At 33.8% G+C, this 19920-nt stretch overlaps 1 protein-coding gene across 2 annotated transcripts in view; it reads right to left on the bottom strand.

Annotated features, from left to right (window-relative positions):
- The window catches only part of GRID2 (glutamate ionotropic receptor delta type subunit 2), a 1566068-nt gene that overhangs the window by 303451 nt on the left and 1242697 nt on the right, over nucleotides 1-19920 (bottom strand). For both annotated transcript variants that reach the window (XM_030916966.1, XM_030916977.1), the window contains one exon: nucleotides 10244-10556. In XM_030916966.1, the coding sequence (XP_030772826.1) occupies nucleotides 10244-10556 (313 nt within the window). The remainder of the gene's footprint in view (nucleotides 1-10243; nucleotides 10557-19920) is intronic.

Raw genomic sequence — 19920 nt, 5'->3', positions numbered from 1 at the left:
CAAAACTGTCCTGAGTTGCTACTCTTTGCCCAGAGGGTAGCCTTGCTCTACAGGGGCAGTGATAGAGCTGTAACAACACTGCCTCTTCAATAAAGCAGTTTTCTTCTACCTCTGTCTTGCCCTTGAATTCTTTCCTGAGCAAAACCAAGAACCCAGCAGGCTAAGCTCCACTTTGGGGCTTGCCTGCCCTGCATCAATACTATGAGAACACCAAAATTAAAAAGAAATTTCATCATCATCATCATCATCATCATCATCATCATCATCATCATCATTTTAACTGGAAAAAGCCCATATGGTTTCAGACTTCTATCAGTGGCAGTTTGTGAACATTGCTTAGTTTAGAATAATTAGCCTTCCTGTAATGTTTATGCTTAATATTGTGCTATTTTAGTTGCAAACCTCAAGATATAATTCCCAAAACAAATCCCTAAGTGTACTGTTTTTATAGGGTATTAATCCTCCCAAAATCTAAGTCTTTATGAGACCCAAAGGATTTACTATATCAATTGCAAACATCTTGAATCACAACTTATAATTCCACTCAATTTGGGTTCATTAATTTGTATTCCTGGCTATAGTCTATTACAAAAACACGTAGTAATGACATGCTTAAACAGGGAAAAATGTTTTTGTAGTTTTTCATATTTGCTTGAATGACATAAAGTTATTGTGAGTTTATTAGCATATGGTTTTTACTATAAACATTTTCATTAGCTAAACAAGTTTTCCTAATACATTTTCTTATGCTTGATTACACTATGCTTTTTTAAACTAATGCTTATTTTCTGGAAGTAAATGATGAATATAGAAGGATTAAACAATATGGCTGATTCTATCTGTTGCTGTGGCCTTCAGAAACAGTGATGAAATAATAACTACAAAGTTCTGTGCCTATTTTATGTCATGAATACAGTTCTAATAGTGTTATATCCATAAGTTATTTTAATTTTCTCAAACACCTGATGAAGTCAGTAATTATTATCTGGGGAACTGAATCACCTAGAGGTTAAAAAACTTGTCAAATATCATATAGCTAGTAAGTGGTAAAAAACAGGATTGTAAACTGAGCTGTCTCTCAAGGAAACACAAAGACATGAAAATAGTAATTTCATTAGATGTTTATGTTACTGAATCATACACTTTTATAAACTAAAATTTTAAATAATCCAACACTCTATTGAAGCAAAGATCAAGTGAGTTATTTGAACAATTTGTTTCTTCCTTTGTGACTAGGTAAAAAATTGGTTCATGGTCTGTGTTCCATTCTTTCAGTGACACAACTTAGTATGTATTTAACCCAGTTGCAGTGTGCTAAATAGCAGGATATCTGTGAATTCCATGCTCGTGGTGTCTTGTGTTTCCTTAGCATGATAATTGTGATTTTATGATGGAGTTGCATGCTTCCTATTTTGTGTCACTTGTATATTCTAAGCTCCATGAAAACAGCCATCATGCTTATTCACCTCTGTGACTAAACAATTCTTGTTTAATATCCAAGTTGGTGTTTACCAGGGAATGAAGAATTTAAAATAGTAAAAGCAGAAGATATACTTTTAGGACGTGCTAAAGTAGAGCTTAAACAGTGGATATAAACACTAACTGCTAGAAAACAACTGAAACAGATAGAATAAACTGTGTAGTGATCCCAAATGGATTGTTAATTTGGAGTCTAAGATACAGGGCTGTAAATATAAAGAGACTCTGTAAATTTGGGGTGCAGTCAAAATCAGAGAACAATTTTATGTGTCTACAGTGCATTGGTGGGTCATGCATTTATCTTTTCTAAAATTTTGACACAAAAAAAGCTGCCATAAAAATGTAGTTCACTAGTGACATTGATATATATAATGAGGTACATAATGTGTATTTATACTTCTCTATTACACATTGAAATTTTTCTGCTTTATAATTGTGAAAAACAATCAAGAAAAGTTTGTACCACTTTCAAGGGTATTTAACAAAATGTCATAAGGACTTTATGACCAATAATATTTTAAAGTTGACAATGGAAATTTTAAATATACTATCATGTTCATGATAGTTGGGTTATAAGGATGCATTTTAGAGCTAGGCTAAATGCTAAGAGTCTTAATTTTCAAAACATGTTGACTTTGTTTTTGAAGGCTCTGGTCAGTTTCTTATGCTTTATAAATACAGCCATCATTATTAAACCTCTAATTACATATTCATATACAAAGGGGAAATGGATTCAGGTTTGGGCACGTCAAACAGAAATTGAGTTTTCAAATTTATATTTGAAATAATTTAAATTATGTTCTGTACCACCACCTGCTGTCCCTTGAGCCCAATACTTTAACTTAGACCAATCCTAAATCAGCTTTAGGATAAATTTATGTTGGGGATGTTTGTTCCCATTTTTATTACTTAAGCTGAAGGAAATTGTAATATGGTACTGTAAAAACACTGAGTTCTACTCAGATGTCAGATAACACTATTTTAAAGAATCTATAGCACCTGCTTGTTCTATCATTTAAATTTAGATTTAAAAATAGTTTCTCAAAACACCCTTCAATTTTTTAGTGTCTCTTAGGAAACAGCTTCTTTGTTTTGTTAAATACTAAAATAGTACTTTTAATTATGGAACATACTCACAGGTAGTTCAAAGGAGTCAAAGAAGATGTTGATTGTGCTAGTTCTTGCTTTATAAGCAGAAATATGATTTTTGCCTCATGTTCTTTGATTTATTTTAACTCTTCAAAAGCCCAGTTGAACATGAGAAAGGATTTTCTGACTCAGGTCATGAGGAGTTTGTATCAAGCTAAATAATTTTCAAGGCCATATAGTATGCATATATTTCATAGCATAATTGTTTAGGAGTTCATCACAGTTCATTGGGAAGGTAAACCAATGCATTCACAGCTTAAAATCATGGCACTGTTTTCCAGTAAACAAATTACTGTTGACTATTGGTAGAATTTGAACATTCACTTTCAGCATGAAAGTTCAACTTTTTTTATTAGTTGTGAAGAATTGTGTGATAAAAAGAAAGAAAATGGGCACCTTGTCATGTTTTAAATCAGCGTGGGGAAATTCTCAGGTGGATGTGACAGCACTCAGAATGCATTGTGGTCCCTTTATTAAGGACTGCCAATCACAATTAACAACAACAAGAGATGTTGTTTAAGCCTAAATAAAAATTATGGAGAGCCGTTTTAATACCTGTAAGAACAGAATGTAGAAAAAAACCTGTCTTTGTAGTCGAGTTAACCTGTCACGGGGAATTACTCTCATTTTTCCTCTGTTCACAAGGGTCAGTAAACCACAGAGCTAGTCAATGTCATTTTTGTTATATTCAAATTGAATGTGAAGTATTAGATAACAATATAAAGAAATGGCTTTAGCTACTGCATTCCAAGGCTTGAATCCTTTGAGAGTTTGTAAATAGGACATTGGTAAATTTCATATATTTGATATCTACACTATTAAAATTGATGTCTTTTTGAGTTATTCTTCTACGCAAAGTTTTAAAGAGATGGTCTCTCAACAATCTCTTCTGTTGCCCAATTCAACAGAAAAGAATGTCTGACTCTTCTTTATGTGGATATGAGAGAGTTGTATTCTGTATAATAGTGTGATCCATCTGACAGTAGGAAGAACTCTTTATTTTCTTCCAAAAATTGTCCTGGGATTTCAAAATCAGTGGGTTGTCTTTTATGTTAACTCTTGTGCAACAGCATCAAATTATTTTCAGTATTTCTAACACTCCTAAAGGCCCGCTTTCTACTCATCACTAGCATCTGTGGAGCTATTTGATGTTTAAGAAAACTACCAAAGGAATTTTCCTTCTTTATTCTTTTCAATAATTCTGGCTGCTCCTCTCATCAGAAATGGTTTATTTTGATCTCAATTTGGTTAAGATCCATTGGCGTAATGTTGAACACTCCTGCAAGGACTATGTCTTTCTTATTTAGGGTCATACTCAAAACATATAGGCCAGGTATGGTACATAGCATACTCAAGAAATATTTATTAAACCCTAGTTAAGAGTTATTCCTTATTTTCCTTTTGCTACTCATGTTCCTGACACATTGTTGGTGCTTAATAAATGCTTGCTGCTAAATAAACATATATGTAGTTGCTTCAAATATTTTACATGACTAGAAATATTTGTTTCCCATAATCAGACACAAACATCTGAAGATAACTCTAAAATTTCCCTTTGCATGTAAACAGAAAGCAAATTACATACAACTACTCTTGTGAAGAAGTCCATGATGTCCTCTGGAGCCCAGATGATAGAAAGAGTCACTGCCAATAAACTAAACATAAGAGACTTCTAAAAATCAAATCCAATTTCCTTTAAGAATATTAATTGCAAGGAGATGTATGTAGACATGGAGATAAGGGAGGACATAAAATGACAACAAAACTTGTATAAAATTGGTCTCTCATTCGTGCATTTTACAACCTAATTCACAAGCTCTTAATGTTCCAGTGAAACAGATGTACTGAGTTTATCTCTATAATGGACCATACTGCTTTTGCACAGTTGGATTCCCTGAACTATTTTTCCGGAATGCTTTGAAGTTACAGATTTTTTTAAATGTCAGGATTAATAAACAACTCACATATATTTAACATTTTTCTGCTTTTAGCTGTCCCTGAACTCTTTTTTAGAAATCTGTCTGATAACACATGAAATGCCTCTTTATCCCTATTCAATCTGGTATAGTGGCTCAATGAAGACTGCAATTCTGAAATAACAGCTGTACTTCCTCTTAAAAGACTGTATTTTTATTGGAAATTATCACCAGTTCCAACTCAGTTGCCTATACATGGACACTGTCATTGATTGATTCTCTTTCTCATAGGGTTTATAAGCCTTTTCTTAATTTATTTTTAATCAGAGCATAAAGATGCTTTCAGTATCTTTTAATGAATTCACCTTTTCATTGTTAGCAAGTGGAAGAATAGCAGCTTTTCAAAGATGAAGTAGCTAATCATATGCAATTCAGCATTATCTGTCATTATAAATTTGTATAAATGTACAATCAACCTACAGGCTGTGCAACTCATTTAAGGGAGCAGTGGGATAGAAAGGTATTTAACATATTTATAATTTTTGTTATCTGTTGCGTGTTTATAGAACTAGAAAAGCATGCTAACCATATGGGTAATTCTATTTATCTTTTTTTCTTGGGTGTGCTCCAAAACTTATTGAAATTTGGTCACTTGGAGGAAGAATTCAGAAAGCCAAAAACATTCAGAAAGAATTCATAAGCATGTCAACATCTTCAAAAAAGGCTTCAACTAAGAAGATGCCTTACTTATAAACTTCTCCTCTTAGCTTTTTACAACAACTCAGTGGGGACATTACAAATAAATTTCTTTTTGGTTTAGTGAGTTTTAAGTCATTTGCGGACAATTTTAGTATTTTGTTTGAGACTATAATTTAATAAACAAAATATTGCAGTTAACCTCCATGTTTTATTTAGTTAAGTATTTAGCATCCATTCTTTTAATTTATCAATATGAATTTAATAAATGCCTAACATGTACAAGGCACTTAACTATAAGCAAAGAGACTACACAGATTAAATAGTACACTATCCTATATTCAAAGGACTCAGGTGGAGACATGTTAAAAAAAAATTACACTATGGATGATAAGTACTATGATAAATACATCTTGAGGAGTATAGGAGATGGTTCTCAATCCCAGGAAAGACTTCTTGAAAGAAGAGAAATAAAAGAAAAAATTAGAGGATGAATAGGAACTTGCTGTATAAAGGCAGGGAGTGGGAGTAGAGTCTAATCAGGTTGGTAACAAAGGCACTCCAGGAATTGGAAAGAACAGATGCAAGGTGAAGAGGTAGGAAAGAGTCTTGTCTTATGGTCAGGGACAAAAACCAGTTTGGAGTAACTGGGCAATTAAATGTGGGGCATAAATGGTAAGAGATGAGAACTGAGCGTTGGACAGGAGTCAGGTGATGGAATATTGTTTATACTCTGAAGAACTCAGACTTCTAAACTGCAGGCATTGGGAAGCCAAAAAAATATCTGAAGAATGGGAATTATGTGTTCATCTTTCCATGGCATGGATAACTTGGGTATATATGCAAGTATGTGAATCGTGTATTTGCAGGAGACAACATTGGAAGAAGAAAGACTTATTACGAGACTCCTATAGTTCAGGTGAAAAATGAGGGAGCCTCAATCTAGGTGACAATCTAGGTGACAATCTAGGCTAATCTTTCTAGATGAGAAGAGATTTCCACTTCTAGAAATATTTAGTAGATAAAAATGACAGGACCTGATCATGGTTGGATATACAAGATGAGAAAGAGGAAGAAATCAAAAGTTATTTTCAGAGTTTCTAACATGAGTCTGAATGGTTGGTGGTGGATCAGCTGGAATAGAGAATGTGAGAGGCTAAGAAGGTTCAAATTATAAAATGAATTCCATTTTTGGCATGTTCAAATTTATGGTGCCTCTGGTATAGTCAGAGAGTTGCCTAGGTAACAGTTGAATATACAAATCTGAAGTTCAAGAATAGATGATGTAGATCTGGGAGTCATCAGCGTATTGGCAGTTGTTGAAATCATGCACTGAAAAATTGAATAAATGGGAAGCAGTAAGATGAAAATAGAAGTTAATTATATCTAGCTATATCACCTCCTATTTCTGGTCAATGCTCATGTCTATCAACATCCTTGTCATGCTTCCTTATTTATTCACAACTTTGACACATGGCTCAATTTCTTTTTCTCCAGTCTAATCCAAATCATCATTACAGCTGGTTCACCTAACCCTTTAATCTCTCAGTTCCTTAATCAGCTTTGAAGTCCTTCACCAACTCTTAACTTTTGGAATTTGTATTCACATAACTACAACTTGTTCTCCTCTATTACATTTCAAAAAAACATTAGGCTTAGGTGCCCTATTTTATAAATACAGGCTCCAAACTCATTTATAATTATGTTTTCACTCTTTTCCTGTAATATTACTGAGACTTCTACTACTCTCTTCTACTACTAACAATTCTATCAATTTTTTTTGAGATGGAGTTTCACTCTTGTTGCCCCAGTTGGAGTGCAATGGTATGATGTCTGCTCACTGCAACTTCTGCCTCCTAGGTTCAAGCAGTTCTCCAGCCTCAGCCTCCAGAGTAGCTGGGATTACAGGTGCCTGCCACTGCATCTGGCTAAGTTTTTGTATTTTTAGTAGAGACAGTGTTTCACCATGTTGGCCAGGCTGGTCTCGAACTCCTGACCTCAGGTGATCTGCCTGCCTAGGCCTCCCGAAGTGCTGGCATGCACCACCATGCCAGGCCTACTCTGTCAATTTCTACTCTTAGTTTTCATTACATTCACATTCTTGGTCCTTCTATTTATAGTTGTTCCATGTCCCCCACGACCTACTATTTCAATCATTATCTACATCAAAACGATCTAAAATAATTTGTCTTGTTATCCCTTTTTACATATGCCTACTCTGCAGCTGAGTTTAATTCATTATGTTTTATTTATTTAGTAAACACTTATGTGACATTTATATAAGTTATATCTAAGAACTTCACAATTTTAACCACTCATTAATTCTCATAAAAACCCATGAGGTGGGTACATCCAGGATGTTTCTGTAAGAGGAACTCACACCATCACACAAGTTTATGACTCTCAACCTGGAACAGTAACATTCTTCTTTAATTGGGATGCTTTCTGTGGAGAAATCAACCACCATACTGTGAGAAAGTCAAACTATCCCATGCAGAGTGACCTCATGGAGAGGCCCTAGTGGAGAAAAAGCTGAAGCCACTAGTCTGCAGCCCACATTAACTACCAGATATGTGAGTGAAGTGAACAAGCCTTTGGATGATTTTAGCCTCTGGACTCTGAATTACCTGGCTGAAACCTCAGACATCATAGGGCAAGGACAAGCCTTTTTTGCTTCAATAATAAATTTTTCGTTAAATCCAACAAAAACCTTTCAAGCCTTAATTTCATTTGATCCTTTGAAATGTTTAACACAGTCAACCAAATGTATACTACTAGCTGCTCTGATTTTCATTTGTGCATTTCTAGTCACTCCTTATGAGGCACCACTGAGCGCTCCTCTACCCATTCCTTTCCTTAGAGCTCTGTCCTAGGCTTTGTGTGGGCCAGTGGTTCTCAACCAGGAATTTGCAATTAAGAGTAACTACTCTGTGTGATCTCATTCACTCCCATGTCTTCAAAATTTCCTACATTCCAGTATCTCCTAAATATATATTAAGTCCAGATGTCTCTTTTGTGCATCTGACAAGTATTTCAAACCACTAAGCACGCATTAGTAATACTCTTTTGAATGTTTCAGACATAGCTCAAACTCAATGTGCAGCAGAATGAACGTATCATTTCTCCTGTCATATATGTTTTTTTCGGTTTTATTTTTTCAGTAAATGAGATCAATATCCAATATACATAATTTTCTATTCGAAAACCTAGGATAAAACTTTATCTCCTTTTTTTTTTCTTCAGCACTGACCCCCCACCACTCTATAGCTAATCAAAACCTACGGATTCCATTTCATCATTACTCTCCTTTTGACTCCCAAAGCTACCTTACCTTTGAGCAAGCCACACCAACTCTTTGCTCAGTTATTACAACAGTCTTTTAATTTGTCTCACTTTTCACAATCTGTTCTTATTGTGAACACTTATCAATCTGTTCTCTACATTATAACCAGAACATTTCTAGAGTAAAATTTGAACCTGTATTTTCCTGTTTATTATCTTTAAATATCTGATCATTTCAAGGATCAGTTCAAACTCCTGATAATAACAAATGTAGCTTCAGCCTCATCTTTACTATTTCCCCTCTGCTTGGACTATCTTAATTTCTCTCTTCTTGCTCTGAAATTCCATCCTAACCATTTATGTCTCTTTTTCTCCATTCATCTTCTTCAAGAAGCTGTTTCCATAGTTAACTCTGTCTCTCTATATAAAGTGTTACTTTTAAAAGCCTTCTCTGTGACATTAACATATATTAAGCTCTTCTACACCTATGTTCTCCTAACAGTCTATGCTTATCCTATCACAGAACTTTCTACCCACAATTGTAATCCCATGTTTGTACATTTATGTCTCATTAGACTTCTGTCGTGGCACTATGATGGCAAAGCCCCTCTTGCTCACCATCATACACTCAGTTCTTAGCAAAGCTCTCCTTAGATAGTGTGGATTAAATATTTACTGAGTTAATTATTAATGAATGAACTAAAAGTGTGAAAAATATACAGTAACAGGTAAACTTAGAGCCCTGGATATGGAAAGGTAGAGGGAAAAGCATGCTTATAAAAGGTTTAAGGGCTAGATTAGAAGTGGGCAAGTGAGATGAAGGTTCTAGACTAATCTTTGATTAGTTAAATTAGAATAGAAAAATGAAGTTTAATGGAAGGTCCAACAGAAAATAGCAATAAAAAGTAAGATGTTATTCAGAGTTGTAAGTATTAGCACAAAAGTATAATGTCTCCACTGTAACAAACATCTCTCCTCTTCAATATATGTGTAGAGCTTGCAAGAGACTATCAATTTTCTTACTATTTCATTCTCTATGAGGCAAGTGTCAAGTAAGGAATGCAATAAATATTATTCTATTTTGAAAGAGTGAGAGCCAAATAATTAATCAGACAAGTTTAAAGAATTGGGAAGATTGGATATTAAATAACAGAGCAATGACATTCTCTAGAAAATAGTGAAATTGTAAGTTAAATCACCAGTAAAGATTACATATCAAAGTGAAAGATAAAACATAAAATTTCTCATCAGTCTTAAATTAACCAGTCTTTTCAATGTCAATGAATATTTTTAATGCATGAAATAATGTGTCTGAACAAAGAACAAATCCTAACATTTCTTACATATGTAAATAATTAAATAGTACCTTCTCTGGTAATAAGTAGTTTCATCCTAGTAAGACTATTTCTCAGAAAGTCAGAGTTTGGAGAGAAAAATCGGATCTTGATGTTTTTTGTGAGCTTTACCTTTGACACTCACTTTTGCCTTTGTTGATGAAATTGAACTTGCATCAAAAGACAATGAACCATTATTGCTGGAAACCTGGTGTGTCTGAGATCCACTAGGAGGGAGCAGGAAATGTTCTTTTCTGAGCATTGCTGTGAGGACCCTTTAGAACACTTATTGATGTCAGATACAGAACCTTATTAACTAAATACATGGCATTAGAAACATCACATTCTATTTTTTTTTAAATACTAGAATGTAGTTTTGCTCCTTACCTTGTTGTACAAAAGATCCATACACAAACCACATGGAGTTGTAGAGAGTAGTAGACGTCATTGATCCCATTTGTAACCGTGGAGGATTAAGCCAGTTCAAGAGGTAGACCAGTAGACCCACCAGAAGGACTGTGCCAGCAATGCAAGCCCATAGAGAGAGATCAAATGGTGCAAGACAGGCAAACATATCCACTGTCTTTTCAGCCCTTCGAAGTAGTACCCCCACTGAGTAGTCCATGTAACGTGTTGTAAAGTCCACCACATTCTCACGGTCAGGAGTGATGGTTAAAGCAGAAATCCCTATGTCGGCTCTCTGAGAAATTGAAAGAGAAAGGAATACATTAACAATGTGAAAAACAATTTCATTTGTGCCACTTCAGCTTGCCTCGAGGAAAAAAAACAGAGGCCTCAGGCAATATAAATCTTTTTATATAAACTGAAAAACACTGCAAAGACTTCTTACAGAAGAGCCACGTGTAAATTTTGAATTTCTTACTGAAAATCTTGCCCCATCAGAGTCAGACAAATTACCTTGTTCATATTATCAACACATGTAAAATCAGTGAAGACTATTTCAGACACAGATCACACAGGGAGAAAATCGTCTTTTTTTCCTGGGTTATTTTTATCAAAGTCATCATTAATAGTAAAGGAAAAGCTTATACTGGAGAATCCTTTCTAGGAACATGTTCCCAAGATATTCAACATGTTCTTAACATGTAAATTATTAGGTGGATTATTCAGAAACTTCAACTTGGCATTTTACCATTGGTTTATATTTCTCGGCATAGAAATTTATATTATTGGGCTCTAAACAGATTTGTTAGTTTTTACAGCACTAAGTTGTCTATGCCAAAGATCACTAACATGATTGTATGGCATAAACTTCAGAAATATTTTAATGAACAATTAATGATTTAAAAAAGATAATTCTTGGAGTAATAATCCCTTTTTAAATGTGTCTTCTTAGATTCTCAGTGATAGCACTAAAGTTTACTATTTTACTTATTTAAAATATAACAGAATCTCAGTACAGCAGAGGGTAGATGGCTTTACATTTAAAGTGCATAATATGATAATACATATTTAAATATCTAAAAGATGTATCTTGTTTGAAGTAATGATCTTCAGCTGTGATCAAAGCTGCAGGATGTCCCTTCCAGACAAACACAAACACTAGTAAATTATTTTTTAAACATTTTCTCGTTATTTTCTTTTTAATTGTTTCATGAAAGAAGATAAAACTTGTTTTATGGCTTTTGGGGACAAAAACCAAGAAAGACACGAAAAGTAACATGCCCAGTAGAATGCTAAACCAACTTGGATGAATCTAGTCTCAAAGTAATAATGCTTTAAAAAATATTCTAGCTAAAGGTAAGCAGGTATGTGTTTGTATGTCTGCGTGTACCAAGTTCATATATATTTGTTGCTAGGCCCCATGTTAAGTATTTAAGGATTTTTTTTTTTTTACTTAGTCCTTACAATGAGCTGTGAATTATGCATTTTCCTCTCCATTTCATAAGTGGAGAAACCAAACCTTAGAAGTTTAAGTAACTTGTTTAGATCTCAGCGAATAAGTACAGAAGCCAGATATTAAAGCTACGTTTTTCTTATTCCAAAGTCTGTGCTCATAATCATTTTACCATATTGCAGCTATCATTCGTTTTCCTAATGAATCATATAGTAGGCACTTAGGATAATTGGTTCCAGGAAAATTTTTATATTAAAAGTGTGAAATTTTGCTGTTTAAACTGTACTATTTACATTATAACAAGATCATATTAGTATATGTACCATGGATCTACAAAATTATTAACTGAATGGCATCAAACTTAATAACACTATATGAAAATGAACTTGCAGAAAAACATTGCTTTCAAACTCATATATTTAATTTTATAGCAAGATACTGGGAATTGGGTCTTTTCAGATGGAAAATCTAACCTGGATGTTTAACTCCCTTGTCCTGTCTTTTCTGAGCTTTAGTTTATCTATTTGTGAAATGAACGTAACTGTTCAGTATCATTATTGTGAGCTGACTCATTTATCTTGATTTTAATGATGAATAAATAACTCTCTAAGATTCAATTAGGCTCTCAGAAGATGCATTTACTTTTTCAGGCCATTAAAGTACTATGGATCAGTAATTTACTAATTGATCACTAGTGACCCAAAGCATTTAATGACTCCACCGAAGTCAGAAAATTCCACCTGAGGAGGAATTTACTGACAACATGTTGATAGTATTCATAAAATGTTCATAAATATTTTTCTAATAAATAATTACATGTTTTACTTTTAAATGATTATAAATTGGAATGGTTACTGATTTTAATAATGGATACTTCTAAATCTCACAAAGTGAATTTTTAAAATAGAAGACAAATATCTAAAGTTTTTTATTTAGGAAAAGGGAGCTGATTATTTGCATGTGCTAAACTGTTTATTAAATTTAACAATTACTTGTCATATATCTATAAACAAATTCCTAAATTCTGCTCTATTTTCAACACTTGGCTATTCTATTTTCAAGGAGAAATTTCTAGCCTCCCTGTGGAAAGCATATCAGAATCATATAATTAACTTTTTCCAACAAATACACACACACACACACTCTCTCTTTTCTGTCTCTGAGTTTTGTATAGTCCTTCCTAAAGAGGTGCTTCACTCCATCCTTCAGAATCAATGATACAGCAGAACACTGTAATGGATAATGAGTATGTGGTAGTCCTTCCTTACATTAGAGGTGCTGCACTGAAGCAAAATTTTAAAAAAGGCCAAGGACCACTAATTCAGAAAGACAGTTCTAAAATTTCCTAAATGTCAATAAACAACATAACCAGAAATAATCAAAGACAACAATTTATTCTTACCCTTCTTAGGTTTTTATTTATTTGGTAAACTCACTTGTCCACTTTTTACAATGACTTTTCACATCTTTACTCCCACTGTTATTACATAGAGAACACAGAAGATGTGAGATTAAAATTCATACTTATTTCTACGTTCCACCCTGTAGTCCATTTGCAGTCTACTCTATTTATCTGCTTCCACAATACAGGAGCTGTCCCCTTTCCTAAGACTAACCTTCCATCAGTAAATGTATCAACCTCCATTTCAGATATTTAAGTCTCTGTCTGATGCATTCAACATCATCCTATTAACTAGATTTCCCATTAAAAGATCCTTTGTTTCTTGTTAAAATGAAATCAAAGAGATTGAGCCCTTCCCTCTACCCTCTGGTTACTCCATGTTACCACCTTTTCTCTCTATATATCCCAGTCACTCTGAGAAGACTCTTTTTTTCCCATATTGTTGGGTACCCTACTCCTCATGGAAAAAGTACTTCTTAATTATTGTATTGTTGAACATAGCAGATATACGTCAAAGCTCATCTGATCAGGTCTCTTGACATTTAGCACTGATGATCTCTCCCTGCATCACAAAGACAACTTTCCCTTGAATTTCATGACATAACATGCACCTCTTTTTCAGTTCCTTTTTCAAGTTCATGTTAGCAGTTCTCTGGACTTGGGCCTACATTCTTTTCTCATTTGAGCTCTTCTGTGTTCATTACTGCTATTGTCCCCATCTACACATGATTTACAAATGTATATTTCTAGATGTGTATCTGAGCTCTGGGGTCTAGACTGATTTACTCAACTACATAATTGACATTTCTGCTAAATGACTCGAAAATACCTCAAATTTAACATTTAACCTAGCCAACATCATACTCATGATATTCAACTAGTCCTCTTCCAACATCTCCTGCTTTAATGAATGGTGTCTTTTTACATAAGTCATAAAACTTGCTAGCCTCATTGTCTTCTCCAGCCTATGCCCCCTATTAAATCTATCACTATTGATTTTACCTCCTGAGAATCCTAATATCCATTCATTTCTCTACTATTTCCAGCTTTCATCATTTTCCTAGGTTCCAGCTCCTTGTAAGACGACCTGAAATCTACCTTTCTTCCCTTCAATCTCCCTATTGTAGCCAAAGTAGTCTTTCTGTAGAGCAAATCTGATCCTGTCTCCTGCCACACTTCAAAAATTTTCAATGAATTTGCATTGCTCTTTGGAGAAAGATTAAAAAGATGGTCTACACAGGTTTAAGTAGGCTATCCCCAACCTGCTTTAACATATTCATATTGTACCATTTTCCCTTCCAGCAGTTCTTCCTGATGTATGGTCTTTGTACATGCTATTCTCACAGTCTGGATTGACCCTCCTGAAACTTCAAGTAAATGCTTATTTATATATTACATGTCATTTTGATTTTCATTTTCACAGGGAAGCTATCCACTATCTCTTTGACTGGAACAATAATTATTATTTACACTGTCAGAAATTTACATCCATCATTTTACCAGTCATTATGACAGCTGTAAACTTACATATGTTTATGTGATCTTTTCGATAATGTTTGACTCCTCCACTAGGCCATAAGCTCCATGAAAGCAAGGATTGTGACTTTAAAAAAAAATTACCTATCACATTTTCTGGCATAGAATTCATGGTCAATAAATACTTGCTATGAATATATGAATAAATAAAGATGGAGCCCCTACTAAACTTACATTACCTAATTATTATAAATCTTTTCCATCTTTTTGTCTGCATTCCCAAGAGAGGTATTTAAATAATAAAAAGAAAATGGCAATATGAAAATTGACTGTTTTATAGCAATGATAATAGATTAATATCCTGAATAATTATGTCAATAATTAAAGTAAGGTTCTTGATTTATCAGTATATTTATGCTTACATTATTTGCAAATAGCTAAGATAATTAGACATCTACTATAGTAAATTCAATATATTACAAAATATTATATGTCAAATATTTAAAGTAAAATGACTATTTAAATTTTGATTAGGACTAGCAGTAAAGCTGGAATAGAAATACATTTTAAAAATTATTTTAATTATATAGTCATAATATTTTCCTTGAGAGAAGATATAATAAGATTTGCATTCTCTCAAGTCATGAAAAGGAGATGGATGGATTATACAATGGAACATGATTAATAAGCAATATAATCACTGAATCTTAGAAGCTTAGAGAAATTGAAACACATTTACTCTAAATTTAATCTGAAATAAATGATTATATGTAACAACTAAAGATCTAATTTATTCTTGAATATAATGCTAAGAACATTATATGGGTAAGATTAATAGTTATGCATTTAGTTAGTGTTTGCTATATACCTATATACCAAGTGTCATGTTATGTGTTTTACATGCATTATTTTAACATTACACCAAGTTCAATTGCTTTTTCTAAGATGAAAAATTTGCATTTGAAATATTCTAATTATTATAAAACTTTGATTTTATAATGAATTAATACCTGCTTCCTTGTACTCCTTATTAGATATCTTAGTTTTGTCATCCATACATTATGTTATCATTCTAAATAGATCTGCCCTATGACAAGCTTTTAAACCTTTCCCAAGATGTGATGATTTTCTATCCCTCAAAATACTTGTCATTCTTCTGTGAACATAGTTTAATCAGTTTCTTCAACTGATATAAATTATACACTTTTTAAATAAAATTGGAGGCCAAATCATTTTCATTAGGTGATTTTTAATACTACCTTATCCTAAATTTAAGGTCAAATAAAATTTTAAAAATACTTTTAAAAATAAACACTATCAAACTAGTAGCCCACATAGTCTTATGCAATTGAAACAAATGTTAGATTTTATATTTGTCTAGGTAATCTCATTCTTTGGTTCTTTTGCATCTTTCACATCTACTGTAATCTATACTTCTCATTCATTATGTCAACTTTATTTTACCAGGTTTGAGCCATTCAGAAGTTTGAGAAGCAAGACTTTAATTCTTTATTCACATTACTAGTAAAGTACATACATTGGCAAGTTCAAAGTATGGCAATATGCCTCTAAAGTTCTATGCACTTTGATGATAGCTCACTAGTTAACACTTTAGATATGGCTTTTCAATCACCTATAAATATTCTTTACTACATTGCCATCAAGCCACGTTTGCCTATAGGGTTTTAAGTGCTTTGTAAAAGGCACTGTTGAACTCAAAATACATATTTAATCAGATATTCATTTGCTCACGAATAGCTAATGCTATAAAAAACATGAACTGCTGTTTTAATCATTTAAAACACATCTGATTAATAATCCATTCTGTAATTTTATCTGAGAATAAAATCAAACTCACTGCTCTATCAGAATGAACATTTTATTTCTGATTTTGAATATGACAATTCCAAACTAAATATCACCTGTTTTTCATGTTTTGTACATATTGCTTGCAGTAATTCACATATTACCTCAGGAAATGCATTCATTCCAACTTTAAATATTTTTTGCAAAAAGCAGCAGCAAAAGTTACTGAAGAGTTTTGGCACACATTTGACAAGTACTAGCTCTACTTCTGCCTATCTAACTTTCTAAACTATTTGTTTCCTTCTCTTGCTCTTCAAGAGAATAAACTTCTGTAAATATTTGAAATTTCTTGATAGTTTTCTTAAATATTATTTGATTTTCTTTGGTCTTCAAATAATATTACAGTGTAAAGATTCCAGGTTTGCCTGGGAGAAAGTAAGGATTGAAGAAATGCTAAAGGAAGGAAGAAAGGGAGGAGGAAAAATGGGAGGGAGAGGCAGGAGAAGGAAGGAAAAAAGAGAAAGAAGGAAGGAAGACAGGAAGGAAGGAAGGAAGGAAGGAAGGAAGGAAGGAAGGAAGGAAGGAAGGAAGGAAGGAAGGAAGGAGGGAATGAGGGAAAAAGGGAGGGAGGGAAAGACAGAGGGAGGGAGAGAGAGAGGGAGGAAGGGAGAGAGAGAGGGAGGGAGAGAGAGGGGGAGGGAGAGAGAGGGGGAGGGAGAGAGAGGGAGGGAGGGAGAGAGAGAGAGGGATTACAGATGTGAGCCACTGTGTGTGCCTGGCGTTATCATTCTATTCCTCATTTAAAAAAACACTGAGATTGAAATTGAAATTTCAAAAGACTTTATTTTAATTTTGAAGTAATTTCAAATTTTATAGAGGAATTGAAAGAACAGTAGAGAACTCTTGTATGTACTTTACAGAGATTTTTAAGTTTCTGTCACGTTTGCTTTAGCATTCTCTCCCTTTCATTATCTCTCAGTCACACATACACACACACACCCCACACCTGTACCCACAGAAACACATGGAGGGAAGGAAAGAGGGAGGGAGAGAGAGAGGGAGGGAGAGAGAGAAGGTGGGGGGAGAGAGGGAGGGAGGGAGAGAGGGAGAGAGAGAAGGAAGAAAGAAGGAAGAATGTATTCAAGTCTTACATCTGTCAGTCAATGATACACGACTTTGGGCAGGTAGCCAAAGATTACTCATCTCAAACATAAATATTTCAGCATAGTATCAAATAGTTGTGTAAGGGCTGACATTATTACATTGTTGTTGATTTTAATGGGATTGTCTTTATACTGTTTCAACATTAAGAGGTTGGTAGTTTTAGACAATTATCATTCTAATTCTTTCTTTATTTAACTTAATTTATTTATTTTGAGATACAGGCTTGCTCTATCACCCAGGCTGGAGTGCGGTGGTGTGATCTTGGATCACTGCAACCTGCATCTCCTGGGTTCAAGCAGTTCTCATGCCTCAGTCCCCTGAGTAGCTGGTATTACAGGCGTGTGCCACCACACCCAGCTATTTTTTGTACTTTTAGTAGAGATGGAGTTTTGCCATGTTGGCCAGGCTGGTCGCAAAGTCCTGACCTCAGGAGATCCACCGGCCTCGGGCTCCCAAATTACTGGGATTACAGATGTGAGCCACTGTGCCTGGCATTATCATTCTATTCCTCATTTTAAGAAACACTGAGATTGAAATTGAAATTTCAAAAGACTTTATTTTAATTTTGAAGTAATTTCAAATTGTATAGAGGAACTGAAAGAACAGTAGAGAACTCTTGTTATGTACTTTACATAGATTTTTAAGCTTCTGTCACGTTTGCTTTAGCATTCTCTCCCTTTCATTATCTCTCTCTCACACACACACACACCCCACACCTGCACCCACAGAAATACATGTAAGCATATATACTTTCTATAATATATAAACATATAGGAATATACATACTTTTTTGAATCATTTGAAAATGTTGCATACATCACATTGCTTTATTTCTTAGCATCTCAAGATGTATTTAATGACAACAACTATATTCTCTAACAGCACTGCAGTTATCAAATTTAAGAAATTTAACATTAATGCCATACATTAATATATAGTTCATATTACAACTTTATAATCTTCCCAATTCTGTCCTATCCTAACAATCCAGTTTAGTTTGTATGCCTCTTTAGTCTCCTTCAATCTGTAACAGCATTGGAACTATTTGGTCTCCAAGGAACTGACTGAACTGACGTGTGAAACACTCTACGTTTGGTCCTTTTTTGTGGATTGGTCCTTTGATAATTTTTTTTTTGCAAAAATTGGTTTAAGTTCTCTATCTCTACAGCAGTCAATTTTGGAAAATCATATTTTTCCAAAGATGTTATCAGTATTGTTCGGTTTTTCAAATTTATTTGCATAAAGGTGTGCAAAGTAATCTGTTCTAAATTTTCCCCTGTATCAATAATTATTATTCCCTTGTCATATCCTACCTTGTACTTTACAGAGTATGTTTGTACTTATCCTGTTTTTACTTGATTAAATTAGCTAACGATTTATCTCTTTTATTGATATTTTCTAAAAAGCAGGACTTAATTTATAAACTTGATCTACTATTTTTTCTGGTAGTTACCTTATTACTTTCTCTTTTAATTTTTATTATCTTCCTTGTGTCATCTTTTAAAATTTGTTGTACTTTGTATTTGGATATGAGAATCTAATCTATTTATTTCTAGTTTTTCATTTTTATTGATATAAACTTTTAAGACTTTTTTTTTTGTTTTTTTTTTTCTGAGACAGAATCTGACTCTGTCTTCCAGGCTGGAGTGCAGTGACACGATCCCGGCTCACTGCAACCTCCGCCTTCCAGGTTCAAACAGTTCTTGTGTCTCAACCTCCCGAGCAGCTGGGATTACAGGCATGTGCCACCACACCCAGCTAATTTTTTGTATTTTTAGTAGAGACAGGATTTCACCACATTGATCAGGCTGGTCTCGAACTCCCAACCTCAGGTAATCAACCCACCTTGGCCTCCCAAAGTGTTGGGATTATTGGAGTAAACTACCACACCCGCCCAAGAGTATTAATTACTCCTTTAAATATTCTTTGCCGCTTCTGATACATATATTTTTATTGTATATTGTGAGGTTATAGTGTTTGATCCATATCCCAAAAACATATCTTATTTAATCTATTCTTTATGTCATTTATTATTATGTAGATTTTGCTATATTTACTGTGTTTTTCTATGTAGCTTGGTTTCTTTGGTAATTTTTCTTTCGCTGTCTAGAAAGATTTGCACGTTTATTATACTTTTTACCTCAATATTTACAACTTTTACAAAGCTTTACTCCTTTTTTCCCCAGTTAACCTTTTGAAAATTTTAAATAAAATCTGTTACTCTCACTTATTCCCTAAACTGCATTACAATAACCTATTTTCCCCTACTTTCCCCTTTTCCTTTGATTTTTAAATACCATTCTTTCATTTTTAGAGCATATGACGTTTTCTTATTATTATCTAATCCGTGTCTCCAAC

This window comes from Rhinopithecus roxellana, chromosome 2 (assembly GCF_007565055.1).
Source record: "Rhinopithecus roxellana isolate Shanxi Qingling chromosome 2, ASM756505v1, whole genome shotgun sequence".
Lineage (NCBI taxonomy): Eukaryota > Metazoa > Chordata > Mammalia > Primates > Cercopithecidae > Rhinopithecus > Rhinopithecus roxellana.
Note: the sequence above shows the minus strand (reverse complement) of the source record. Positions and strands in the feature narration are given on the sequence as shown.